Below are 13,088 nucleotides of genomic sequence, written 5' to 3' on the forward strand. Positions count from 1 at the left end.
TTTATCACTAGTGGTGATTGCAGCAGGTGGTGAGGGTCAGTCCTCAATTTACTGATAGCATCTCAGATCACTTCCTCCAAGTTCTTGTGAAGGTGAATCTGCACTGTAGATCAGCCTGCAGCAGCTAATGTATTCCCAGCCCTTGACCTGTACATGGCCAGTGCAGTCTCCACTGGACTGCAGGGAAGCCATCCACACAACCAGACATACACGCATAACTGCATACGAAGCTCCCCACATGCAAATACTACAAATAACCCACATGCAAACACACACACAGCTCCTACAAACACAACACCACTAACAATCCACATATATGCACAGAACTCCATAAGCAGCTTTCTTCATAAATTGACCCACAACACAAAAATCCTAACATTATCTATTATCCATATGATATTAACAACTGTGTATCCGTAACACCAAATGCCTAGCCTTATCTCTAAACATACGCAGGCAGAGAGGCAAACAGAAAGAGAGAGGCACCAAATGCCCAACCTTAGCCCTACCTCTAAACATAGGAAGATAGATAGATAGACAGACAGACAGACAGACAGACAGACAGACAGACAGACAGACAGACAGACAGACAGACAGACAGATAGATAGATAGATAGATAGATAGATAGATAGATAGATAGATAGATAGATAAAAGCATAGGTAGATAGATTAAAACAGTGAAAACTGTTTCTCAAAACATAGGTACTATCATTGCAAAAAAAAAATGTTGCAATAAGAAAAATGCTCTTATATAGATTGGATCTTTTTAAAATTATCTTATACTATTACTCTACCTTTTTGCTTTCTACCAGTTTGCACTCTAGGGTACTCTAGTCCTCCAATACTCAAGAACTGTCCAACAACGATTTGCCAAAAGCTACTGTGAAAAACGATTCAGTTTCCAAGTATGTGTCAAGGACAGAGTAATTAGAAGCCTTCCTACCATTAACCACATGTAATATTTCTTAGTACATTACTAACATAGTCTTAATTTGCATAGTTTCAATGTAAAAGAATGTTAATATATTCTGTACAATACAGAATTCTATAATCATTTTTATAGAGATGCTAGTCCAGATTGGTTTCTCTCCGGAGTTGCATCAAACGCAGAATATCCCAGCAAAGAATGAACAGAGACTGTAAATCAGGTTTTTAAGGTGCTGTCTGAATTATAAAATAACACATTGACTCTCAATGGTTTCCAACAGCTGTGCTTGCTTTTAGAACACATCTCTTCTAGACTTTTAATACAAATAATTTTGTCAAGATATCTGCCTTCAAGACGTTTAATACAAATAATACTTTTGAGATTTGTTATCCCGTCATGCTAACTCAAATGGCAAAATTAAAAGCATTTGGATAATTCTCTGGTTTTACATAACAAGTAAATTCAGAAAAAATCAGGAAGACTAAGCTCTAACCCACATTTAACCTGCTCTATGTCTCACATAGATAAAAAACAATTAAACATAATTTAATAGAAATCTCATTTTCTATTATGCATGTACAGAATCGAATATGTGCAACTCTCCATTTCCACTCTCTGATCACCACCTCTTATCGTTTGCTCTCAAGTAGCCCCTCAGCCAACAACCTCAGCCTAACCCCCCTCAACTCAGGAGGAGCCTTAATTCTATTGACCTCCAGCAGCTGGCACAACTGGTATTCATCCTTTCCCTCTCCTGTCCCTCACTGGCCATCTCCACATATAACATGCAAACATGCAACTTGAGGAGGACACCCCCCCAACCGTGGCATACTAAAGCAACACGCTACCTACAAAGATGCTTCCATTGTGCTGAATTCTCCTGGAGGAAGTCTCGCACCCAGTCAGACTTTCTCCATTATACATTCATATTGTGTTCATGCAGCCCAGCCCTTGCCGTCGCCAAACAGTCATGCTTTTCCTCTCATTAGTTCATGCTCCCACAATCCCAGGTGTCTCTTTGACACCTATAACTCTTTTCTTCGCCCTGTTGTGGCCATCCCCCAAACTAACCTTACAGCCGATAGCTTTGCATGCTACTTTACCAACAAGATTAAACAGCTTAGGAAAGAATTCTCCCCACCTTGCCGTTCTCTTTCTCAACCACACGTAGATCATGCCTTTCCTACCCTTCAGACTTTCTCTTACTGAACAAGAGGTGGCTGCGCTTCTCCTTTCCTCTCACCCCACCACTTGCCTGCTTGATCCAGTCCCATCTCACCTTATCAGATCTATCTCCCCTTGTCTTGTGCCTTCCTTAACACACATCTTCAACTGCTCTCTTTCTTCTGGAGTTATCCCTGCTGACCTTAAACATGCCACTGTACTACCTATCCTGAAAAAGACATCTCTCGACCTGTCCTACCCCTCTAACTATCTTCCCATATTCCTGCTCCCTTTTTCCTCAAAGCTTCTGGAAAGACTTGTCTTTACTCAATTCTAACTCTCTCCTTGACCCTCTTCAATCTGGCTTCCACCCTCTCCACTCTACTGATACTGCTCTTATCAAAGTTACTAACCTAATCGCAGCTAAATCCAAAGGCCACTACTCCATACTAATTCTTCTTAACCTCTCTGCTGCCTTTGACACCGTTGATCATGCTCTCCTTCTTTAAACTCTTCAATCACTCGGTCTCTGTGACTGTGTCCTCTCATGGTTTTCCTCTTATCTCTCCCAACGCTCATTTAGTGTCTCCTTTTCTAATGATACCTCCTCCCCTCGCCCTGTCTCGGTTGGAGTCCCCCAAGGCTCCGTCCTTGGTCCCCTTCTATTGTCTCTTTATACTGCCTCTCTTGTCAAACGTATTATCTCTTTTGAATTCCACTACCACCTGTACGCTGATGACACTCAGATATATCTCTCCTCCCGGATCTCTCCCCTGCCATCCTGCAACGTGTCACTGCTTGCCTTTCTTCCATCTTTGACTGGATGTCCTCCTGCTTTCTGAAACTCAATCTCTCTAAAACTGAGCTCCTTGTCTTTCCTCCTCCTAATACTGATCCTCCTCTTTCACTCTCCCTTCAAGTTAGTGGTATCCACATAAGTCCATCTTTGCAAGTGCATTGTCTTGGCATCATACTTGATTCTGGCCTCACCTTTGAATTTTCCCGTATTGCCCCGCTACAATCTGTAATGAATGCTGCTGCCAGACGTATTTTCCTCTCTAGTCGGTCCTCTCACACCTCCCCCCTCAGTCAGTCCTTACATTGGCTTCCTGTGTCCTATAGGAGTCAATTCAAAGTACTAACCCATACCTATAAAGCATTGAATAATTCTATCCCCTCTTATATCTCATCACAGATCCATAGGTATGCCCCTTCTCGTTCTCTCCGCTCTGCCCGTGACCTTCTCCTGAACGCTGCTCGCACCCGTATGGCCAACTCACGCTTGCAGGACTTCTCGCAGGCGGCTCCCTTCCTATGGAGTAGCCTGCCTACCACCATTAGACTTTCCTCTAGTCTTCAATAATTTAAGAAGTGCCTTAAAACCCATCAAGAGTAACCTCTGCCGTACATACCTGTACCTCTTGGTCTCCCCTATAGGGCTGCACTCTACTCTCTCCCTCAGCTCTGCTTTACTCCCACCTTATTTGATTACTATTTCCTGTCCAAATGTGTTTTATAACCCACTTCCTATAGACTGTAAGCTCGTTTGAGCAGGGTCCTCTTCAATCGTTCCTGTAAGTTTTCTTGTAATTGTCCTAGTTATAGTTAAATCCCCCCTCTCATAATATTGTAAAGCGATATGGAATCCGTTGGTGCTATATAAATGGCAATAATAAATAAATAAAAAGATAGTGTGACACTTGTCCTTTTTCTATTATTTAACATGCAATATAACAATGCAAAATATAATAATGCATAATGTGAGCTGAATCACACCAAATTTATTGGACAAAATTCAAACAAACCGAATCACTGTATGAAAAAAATTCAGACGAACCGAATCACTCTATGAACAAAATTTAGTTCGGCTAAAAAACAGTAAATCAATAAAGATTTGTGCCAAAGAACATTCACACATGATGCAAGTATATATAATCTGTAATACTATGAGAAAAACACATAAAACAAATAATAAATGAAGCAGAAGAATCTGAAGTAGGTATTAATGGACCAGTTTCTTAGAGTTTAAGATCTATTTAGTAGCACTACTAACCATGGAGCAGATAACATTCCCTTTGTTATTTGTTTTCTGGGCAGCTGCAATAGCCTACTAACTGGTCTTCTCCCCTCCTGACTTTCACCTCTTCAGTACATATTAGATCCACCGGGACTTGACTTGGCATGTAGAACTCTTCTCAGAGACACCAGACGCAGAGTGCAATGTATCCATACTCTACCAACGACTCATAGTAGAAGAAAGGTTGAATAAAGATACCTTCAAGAGACAGTGGGAAGACTTGATGGGCCGGACCTTTTCTGAGGACCAATGGGAGAAAATACGTCTTCTAAGACATGAAAGCTCAACGAGCTCCCATTATCAGGAGGTAAACTACAAATTGACCTCCTAGTGGTACTGCACACCATCTTTTCCTACATCGCATCTTCCCAACCATACCGGACACCTGCTGGAGATGTGAATCGGAGACTGAGACTCTACGCCACATTTGGTGGAACTGCGCTAAAATCAAACCATACTGGGAAGAGATTGAACAGATGACGCAGCAGATATTAGCAGATACCAAGCTTCACCATAGAGACCGTTTTTCTACACTACACAGAGCTTCCACTTGCCATATACAAAAAAAATATGCTGAGGCACCTACTCATCGCTGCCAAACACACTGTACACTGGAAGCAACTCCAACCCAAACCATCGGTCAATGCTTACAAAAGGTGGAAGAAATACACGCGGCAAAATAGCGGACTTACTAGGACAGAGAGAAAGACACAGAGGTCAGTGGAGACCTTGGTATGTATACCTCGCAGAGAAGACTACTGATGACTAAACGCGGGAAGACGTCTGGGGGAGAGTGGTGAGATCCAGGAGTGCTGGGCTCTGATCTGATTTTCTTCTTCTCTATACCTTAACCCACACCTCCACATCCATCTCTACACACATCTTACCTTACACCTTTAAGCTTATTACTACTTTATAACACTTCTAGATGGAGGATCAGGGTACAGCCCTGAGTGGGGTGACGCTTCTGAGAAGTGGCAGCCGTGTAGATCAGAGGGAGATGGGAGGGACACCCCTGGAGGACATCCCAGGTACGAGATGATCTACTGTCACGGGTGGCGGTCCAGCGTTCGGGCCCTCTGTATCCCTGATGATGGTAGGAGTTACAGTGTAGAAATGAACAGTCAGGGTCTGGTGCAGGGTAACCACAAGCCCCCTGGTGCTGAGCACCAGGGTTTGTGCGGCCACATACCAGGGTCCTGAAGCAGCTACTGTAGATCCCAGGAGCTTGATAATATGCATATATGTATCCAGTACTAGAAACAAGGCAAGGCACCAAACAAGATAAAAAGACAAGATTGGAAGAACCCAGAACTGGAGCAAGACCATAAAGCAGAACCCAGAACAAGAACCAGACATGGACAGGGCAGGACAGGACTGTACATGAACAGGGAATACAAGACAAAATAAAACACAACAAGGGATACAAGGCAAAACAAGAGGAGAAATAGGAGAAGTACTATATATGTAATAAACATTGGAGATTTAGACATACATAAATGGCCAAGATGTATGCAGCCCACCACTGCGCCAAAGTACTTCAATTACGGTGGGTCCTAACTGCCTAGTTATGCATGACTAAAAGTACAATAATAAAACACACACAGTACTTACCTGTAATGAAAAAAGGAGCAGAGGAATTAGACCACTGCTTGCAAGAACACACTAAAACAAAAAGAGAAATAGCAAAGGAACGGGTGTGGCAACAAAAAACAAACATTTAAAGGAATCCAGGAGAATGGGAATTCCAGAAATGGAATAAAGGAACCCAGAAAACCCAGCATAAAGAAAAACAGTCATAGAATAGATAAACAGAAAAAACAAGAAAAAATAAACAAGAATTGTAAAAAGAGTACTGGATACCAGAAGCTATGGCCAGAAATGATCCGCAAACAGGAACAGGATGTGTCATCTACATACCTACAATCGCACTGTGAGGACTTGGCTCACTACCATAGAAACATGATACTCTGGACACAAACGCCATACTACACATAGCCCAAGAAATATGACAAATAAGCCAGGAACACCTGGAAATTTCTATATACAAACGCTAACAGCATAACTTGACCTAAGTGACTGACTACATGAATCAGATGAGCAGTTGTGATTTGACAAACCCATGCAGCAGCACACACGCAAGCATCAATGGTCATGAGAATCCCTTCTCCCTCCTGACTCATCGCTGCTGACCAGAACCTAGGTACGCAAACGAATAAAACTAAATGAGACAGTGGGTACGAAATCAGGGAAAACTGTACATGCTTCCACGCACACTCTATCTAACTGTACTTAACATTACTGAGAGCTAATGACTGGGCACGGAAATTGAGCCACCCAACACACAAAATGCAATAGAATTGCATAAGCAAATGTTAATGAATGATGTTAACCAATATGCACAGGTCCTGCGCGACCAAACGTTTACTGCTAACTTGCTTTGATGATCTTTCAATTCTGTTATACACTTAGCCCAATAAAAACTTGCTCCCCATTTACAGGATATAAAAATTCAAGATTCTCACTCTGACAAAGCTCTTGCTAACGCTGCCCCCCACTACCTGTCCAAACTAATCAACAAGTATACTGCAACCCATCCCCTAAGATCTAACAACAACTTACTCCTTGAATTTTCTCTTATCACATCTTCCTATGCTAGACTGGAGGATTTATATTGTGGGGAACCAACCCTTTGGAATAAACTTTCCCATGTTACCAGACTTTCCTCTAGCCTCTCTTCCTTTGAACGCTCCCTAAAGTCTACCACCCAATTCCATAATTAATGCATTCCACTTACCCAATATATGCCCTCATCCCACTCAGTATTAACATCATTCTCAACCTTGCAGTCTGCACCTCCTGTTTTTCACCTCCCCATGCATCTAGATTATAAGTTCCCTCATCTTCTCCTGTATTACTTTGTCATAGTTTGTATTGTCTCTTAGTTATATTGTATTGTGTCTTTTATTTGTGCTATAGAATGTGATGGTGCTCAAAGAAAGTATAATAATAATAATAATAATAATAATAATAATAATAATCTTTTGTTAGCTACATCTCCCACACTAAATAAGTTGAAGGATGTCATAGATATAGAGTTGGATTATAAAAGCATTTCAGAGCAGATATAGTTCAACATCTCTTGTCTAGAAGTATATGAGGAAGGCAAAAGAGGTAGGATATCTTCATGCAGCATGGTCATTGAACTTCAATAAATGAGTCAACGAAACCTTTTGCCGACATTTACTGCACATTGGACATATAAATTAAAGCACAAATCCTTTTAGAATTAAAAGGGAAAAACACAGACAAAGTAAGAACATGAAAACCTACTGCATGGAAAGCCTAAATAGTGTTCTTCATCTTAAAAGTGCACTAAATATTAACAAAGCCTTCTATTATATCAAAGACAAATCAATTTGATAAAGGTTGATAATATTCAATTTGGTGTCCTGAGGACATTAGCACTGAGAAAGGGCTGCTGCTCGAAATGTTTGCTGTTTTAACTTTGTCCTCAAATAAATTGTGGTAGCACCTGGGTGAGATGACTATCCAACTTACAACATTTAGGCCCTAATAACCAATTTAGACAGTTTTCTCAAATCTCTCTGTTTAGTGAATATGTCCCTCTCAAAGAGACAGACTATCCTAAAGACAAAAGAACAGAACACACAGAACAACCTCTGCAACACATGCAAACTGCAAACCTGTTGACGGTAGTGAAATAGGTCAAAATAAACAACCAAAGCTTCAGCGCATTGATGACTGTTAACTACCTGGACTCCATTTCACGGCAACATCTTTCACAGCAAATCCCTGACATTGTCGCTAACAACTAGATTTATATTTGCTCCAAATCCAGTATGAGATCTAGAAGAATGGATTAAAAGGGACGTGACACTGTGGCATGGTTTTGTCTTTGTCATTTAAATAGGAAAGAATCACATTCCCCATGGAAACTAGCCTAGAAATCTTCTAGGTTATAAATGATTATGTATTATTGTTACATAAATAGAATTATCCTACCTTACACATGTTTTCGTATTTCTACGGGAAACATCGTTGTGCTTTATAGTTCCCTTTGTGGAAGTGAACTTTTAAACCTGTTATTTGAACCTAGCTTTATATTGTCTATCGCTGCGAGTTCAGCTCTAAATAGCACACTCTCTTACACTGCTACAATACTCTGATAGAAACATCAGTCTCACTCTTTCAAAAACATTCACCTAATGGATGAAGCTATGGACCGATATCCTTCCTAGTTTTGCAGTTACTGTATTATTATGTGCATTTTATAAATGGCAACAAGACCAGAGCTATTTCCAGCACCCATACAGCATTTACTGGCAATTTTTCTTGAGCATAATTGCTTGCATTTTCAAAGCAGGATGCACCATCCAAACATTCTGAATCATTAAAAAGTATAGTTTTCATCATGCACACAAAAAGCTTGTTTTGGCTTTTTTTTCCCATGATCAACTGCAGCACAGGCAAATCCTCATCTCTATGTACTGTAGAAAAAAATATAAACTTGCATAGAAATATAGAACGATTAACACAATTAACGGAAATAAAAATTAAACAGTAAAATAATAGCGCAATAATGCTCTGATCACAATTTTTTTGGGGTTCCAGCAATTTTAAAAAAATAAACATTTTTAAAAGTACTTCAGCGTTGAACACCAACTTGGATATTTTCCCCTAAATTTGAAATTTACTTTAAATTCTCACTTTACTGAATGGCCCTGCCATTTTCATATTTAATTATAAATGTATTTCTCTTTGTAACGTTGTCTCTATTTTTTTCTCTCTAATAGTTGCACGACTATCAGTGCATTATTCCTTATAATCTATGTATGCTTTGACTGCAACTGGACAATGCTGGATCCCTATTAAAGAACAGTACCAGGACTGTTAGTGAAGGGCTTAGTTACTGAGATACGTTTGACTTTCAATCTTGTGCCTTATGGTTTATTATGAAGTCTATATAATCCCCAACTGGCATTATTTCTTTATACTATACAGTTCACTGTTAAGTATTCTATAAAGTTAGATAGGGAGAGAGAAACAAAGAGATCCATGCTGATATTGTTATGGAATAGTTATTTTAATCATACAGTCAAATTAAGTTCAAATTTGGGCAGGTTATTAATACCTAAAATTCAGGGACAGCTCCGTATCTCGTGCTCTTAGCTTTTACTTTTTTTCCCCTAGATATATTAGCTTAATTGCCCAAATTGTGAGAATTATTTTTGTGAGATTTTCAAACCCTTTCATCTTGTTAACTAAAACTTTAAGGGTTTGGTTTTTCATCTCACTAATTCCAGTTTTATTAATTCACATGCTCTGCCCGGGACAATGTAGGTATCATTGTCAAACTGTGCATGCGCAGACAGGTTATTACTGAAGGAATATTTCAGAATGCATGCACTTGTATGCCAATTCTTTGAAGATCATGGAGAGCCATGAACATGCCCAAGGCATTGTGGGGTGATGATTCGTTCACAACATGAAAGTGTACCATTAATAAGTACACTTTTTTACTTACAATTTTTGATCAATGCCACAAATTCTGCAATAGCAATAACATGGAAATGGAACAAGGAACTGAAATTTCTAGGAAAGCGACCGTTTAGCTTTAAAATAAAAATGCCTATAGCCCAAGATAATGGGAATTTCAGTTGACCTGCCAATGTATTGCCACCAATATGATTGAATTGTGCTCAGGGAGTCCAGTAGGTGTAGCCCATGAGTTACTCCACGAATATCTCAGTGAACTGGTGATCTATCTGGCCTGACATCTTTTGCAGCTCATATTGATGGCATTTATTAATATTTATATTATTTTTAATAGCATTATCAATATTGTATTTTTGATATTTGAATTATGTCATTATTATTTTCATTTTTATAGTTCTCCTGTAGATCAAGCTTAGCCACACAAGAGAGATCCAAGTTTCCTTTTATAGTCCAAATGAACCCTTCAAAGGAATATATTTCAAAAAGGTCTTCTGGTCTTAGCAGTAAAACAAAACTTAACAGTAATACGTTTGGAATATTTTTCCCTAGCAACATGAGAAACTTATAAATTAGTTAATAAACCTGACACAAAAACCCATCTAGGTAAACAATAAGAATATTTCTCCAAAACGTACCATAAAAAAAAAATAAAAACAAACATTTTTTATATAAAAAAATACAAAAATTTGGAGATAAATACTGATGTTGATCTACTGAAGACTTGTGAAAGGACATGCTTCAATTCTAACAAGACAACAGAAGCAAAGCCATTTATGTGCATTCTACATAACTTAAATAAACAGCAACAGTGGGATACGATATGTTCTTCTAGTGCAGTTCCTATTTACATATGAATCTTTTGGGACTTTGTGAAAGTGAAAATCAGCAGAAATGTGCAGATGATATTAGCAATAGAAAGAGGAAAAAAATCCACAGTAGAAGCAGATGTGTCTCCAAACACAACAAATCCATTCATGGGAAAACAGAAAACATTTCGATGGGTCTGCAAGCAAGAACGAACTTAATCGACCCCTGGAGTTCCAAACCACCTGAAGAAATTAGGACACAACAACAGGGCCTAAAGGTAAGGACATAATTGCCTATTAAAGTCACTAGTAGCTTTAAAGAAGATAAGAACACATCTAAAACATATAACTAGAATGCTGATACCTTAAAAATTCAGTCTACCTATTTATGTAAAAAAATAAATCAATTTCATGTAATGACACTCACGTAAGTTATTTGTAGGTGGTCTGGACATAGTTTCGTAATGTTGCATGTGAACGACAAGGTTTGAATCTCTTTCCATGTGATCGACTGAAGAATGATTTTGATCTCGCAACACATCAGCGAGAGCCCTGGGAATAGGAGTAAAATTGTACACTCAGATTAAAATTGTTACTAGCTATTCAGCCACAAGCATCCTGACACAATACATAAAACGTCTACAATGTTAAAAAAAAAAACAGCAGAATAAAACAATTTGTATGAGCATTATTATGATTCAATGAAGCACTGCAATGTAATAAAACATACACTTACAGACTAAACAATTCCATTATGGTGATAATGTTCATTGAATTAGGCACTGCAGAATTTGTTTGAGCTACGAGCAAAGCTTTTTTTAGAACTTAGAATTAGAGGTGTTTTCGAAAATTGCATACCCATGGCCAGAACAGCCTGTGGTTCCAATATGTGCAGGCATATGTACGGTATGTCTCATATCAAAAGGTGACTGTGGGTAAAATAAGGGCAGATCTGAAACGCGTAATTGCTCCCTAATGTCATACGCACACATGCTGCTAGTAAGCTCTACCCCCCGCACGATCAAAGCATGCCTGGAAACCTCATATAGCTGGCAAATAAGAGGGTGACACTTAAAAGGGGAACCAAGTGCATGGGAGCTTTATCAGCCTTGCTGATTGAAATAAAGTCTGAGATTTCATTGCTGATTGGAATAAAGTCTGAGTACCTTTACCACAGTCCTTGGGATATTATTTGGAGTGAATATAGTTAAGCAGGCTGTACTGCTATGTGTCTTTGAGTGTTTCTCCTTCCCTTATTTACGACTTCATGTAAACTGGCAATATTGTCCTATTGTGTTTATTTTCTTTTTCACAATTGTATGTGGATATACACTGATGTAAGTGGATCGTTGACCTTTACACTGTTTTTGCACAGTTAATTATAGCACTTTGTTGCATGTTTTGTACATTATTGCTTCAGCACTATTGGTATAGTGCACTTTAAAGGGACATTTTAGTCACCAGAACAACTACAGCTTATTGAATTTGTTCTGGCGTGTAGAATCATTACCTTTAGGCTTTTTGCTGTAAACACAGTTTTTTCAGAGAAAATGCATTGTTTACATTACAGCCTAGTGATAACTTCACTGGCCACTCCTCAGATGGCTGTTAGAGATCCTTCCTGGGTCATGGCTGCCTAAAATGTATCCAAACATTCAGTAGAATGCATGCAGACACTGAACTTTCCTCATAGAGATTCATTGATTCAATTCATCTCTATGAGGAGATGCTGATTGGCCAGGGCTGTGTTTGAATCATGCTGGCTCTAACAGCATGCAGAGTTACAGCTTCAGGCTTGCATACAGTAAGATTTTTACTATATTTATGGAGGCGTGAGGGTTTCAGGGAGGCTAGATGGTGGTTTTAACACTATAGGGTCAGGAATACATGTTTCTGTTCCTGTCCCTATAGTGATACTTTAAAGGTATTGTTTGTATTTTATTCATATGCACTTTTTTTTATATAAATTAAGTGGTATGAACATCACATTGCCTAGTGTGTTATCAATTGTCTTAAAGACACAGCGCACATATGTATTTCTTGTCTCATGAGCATTGCCTAATTTTTGCAAAAGGTTTAAGACTGAAAAATAAAATCATATGAGGGTTTATTCTCTATAATGTAATTTATGGTGACTTGACATGCATCTTACAAAATTAAGGGTAAAATTGTTCATCTAAGACTTTATATTTTTGGCCTTAGATTTGCATGTTTTTTTTTTTACTTATCTCAGTTCACTATAGGCAGTGAAAAATGTATATTGCACTATATTCATAGAAACCACACTCCACAAGAAAGCCATGGGTGCTCAACTGGACCATGGAGCAGCACAATCCAAATAAATGTAGTCACCAAAAATAGAAAAGAGGTCCAGACACACCAATAGCTTAAGGCAGGGGTAGGCAACCTTTGGCACTCCAGATATTGTGGACTACATCCCCATAATGCTCTTGCACCCATAATGCTGGCAAAGCATCATGGGAGTTGTAGTTCAAAACAGCTACAGTGCCAAAGGTTGTCTATGCCTGGCTTAAGGTAAATTTATTAGAACAGAAGGTACACTGCAGCTTGACAAAGACCCATTTGTGGGTT

At 39.0% G+C, this 13,088-nt stretch overlaps 1 protein-coding gene across 1 annotated transcript in view; it reads right to left on the reverse strand.

Annotated features, from left to right (window-relative positions):
- The window catches only part of SHISA9 (shisa family member 9), a 451,143-nt gene that overhangs the window by 292,430 nt on the left and 145,625 nt on the right, over positions 1 to 13,088 (reverse strand). The window contains exon 2 of the mRNA XM_063430301.1: positions 10,924 to 11,048. Within this exon, the coding sequence (XP_063286371.1) occupies positions 10,924 to 11,048 (125 nt within the window). The remainder of the gene's footprint in view (positions 1 to 10,923; positions 11,049 to 13,088) is intronic.

Source organism: Pelobates fuscus, chromosome 8 (assembly GCF_036172605.1).
Source record: "Pelobates fuscus isolate aPelFus1 chromosome 8, aPelFus1.pri, whole genome shotgun sequence".
Taxonomy (NCBI): domain Eukaryota; kingdom Metazoa; phylum Chordata; class Amphibia; order Anura; family Pelobatidae; genus Pelobates; species Pelobates fuscus.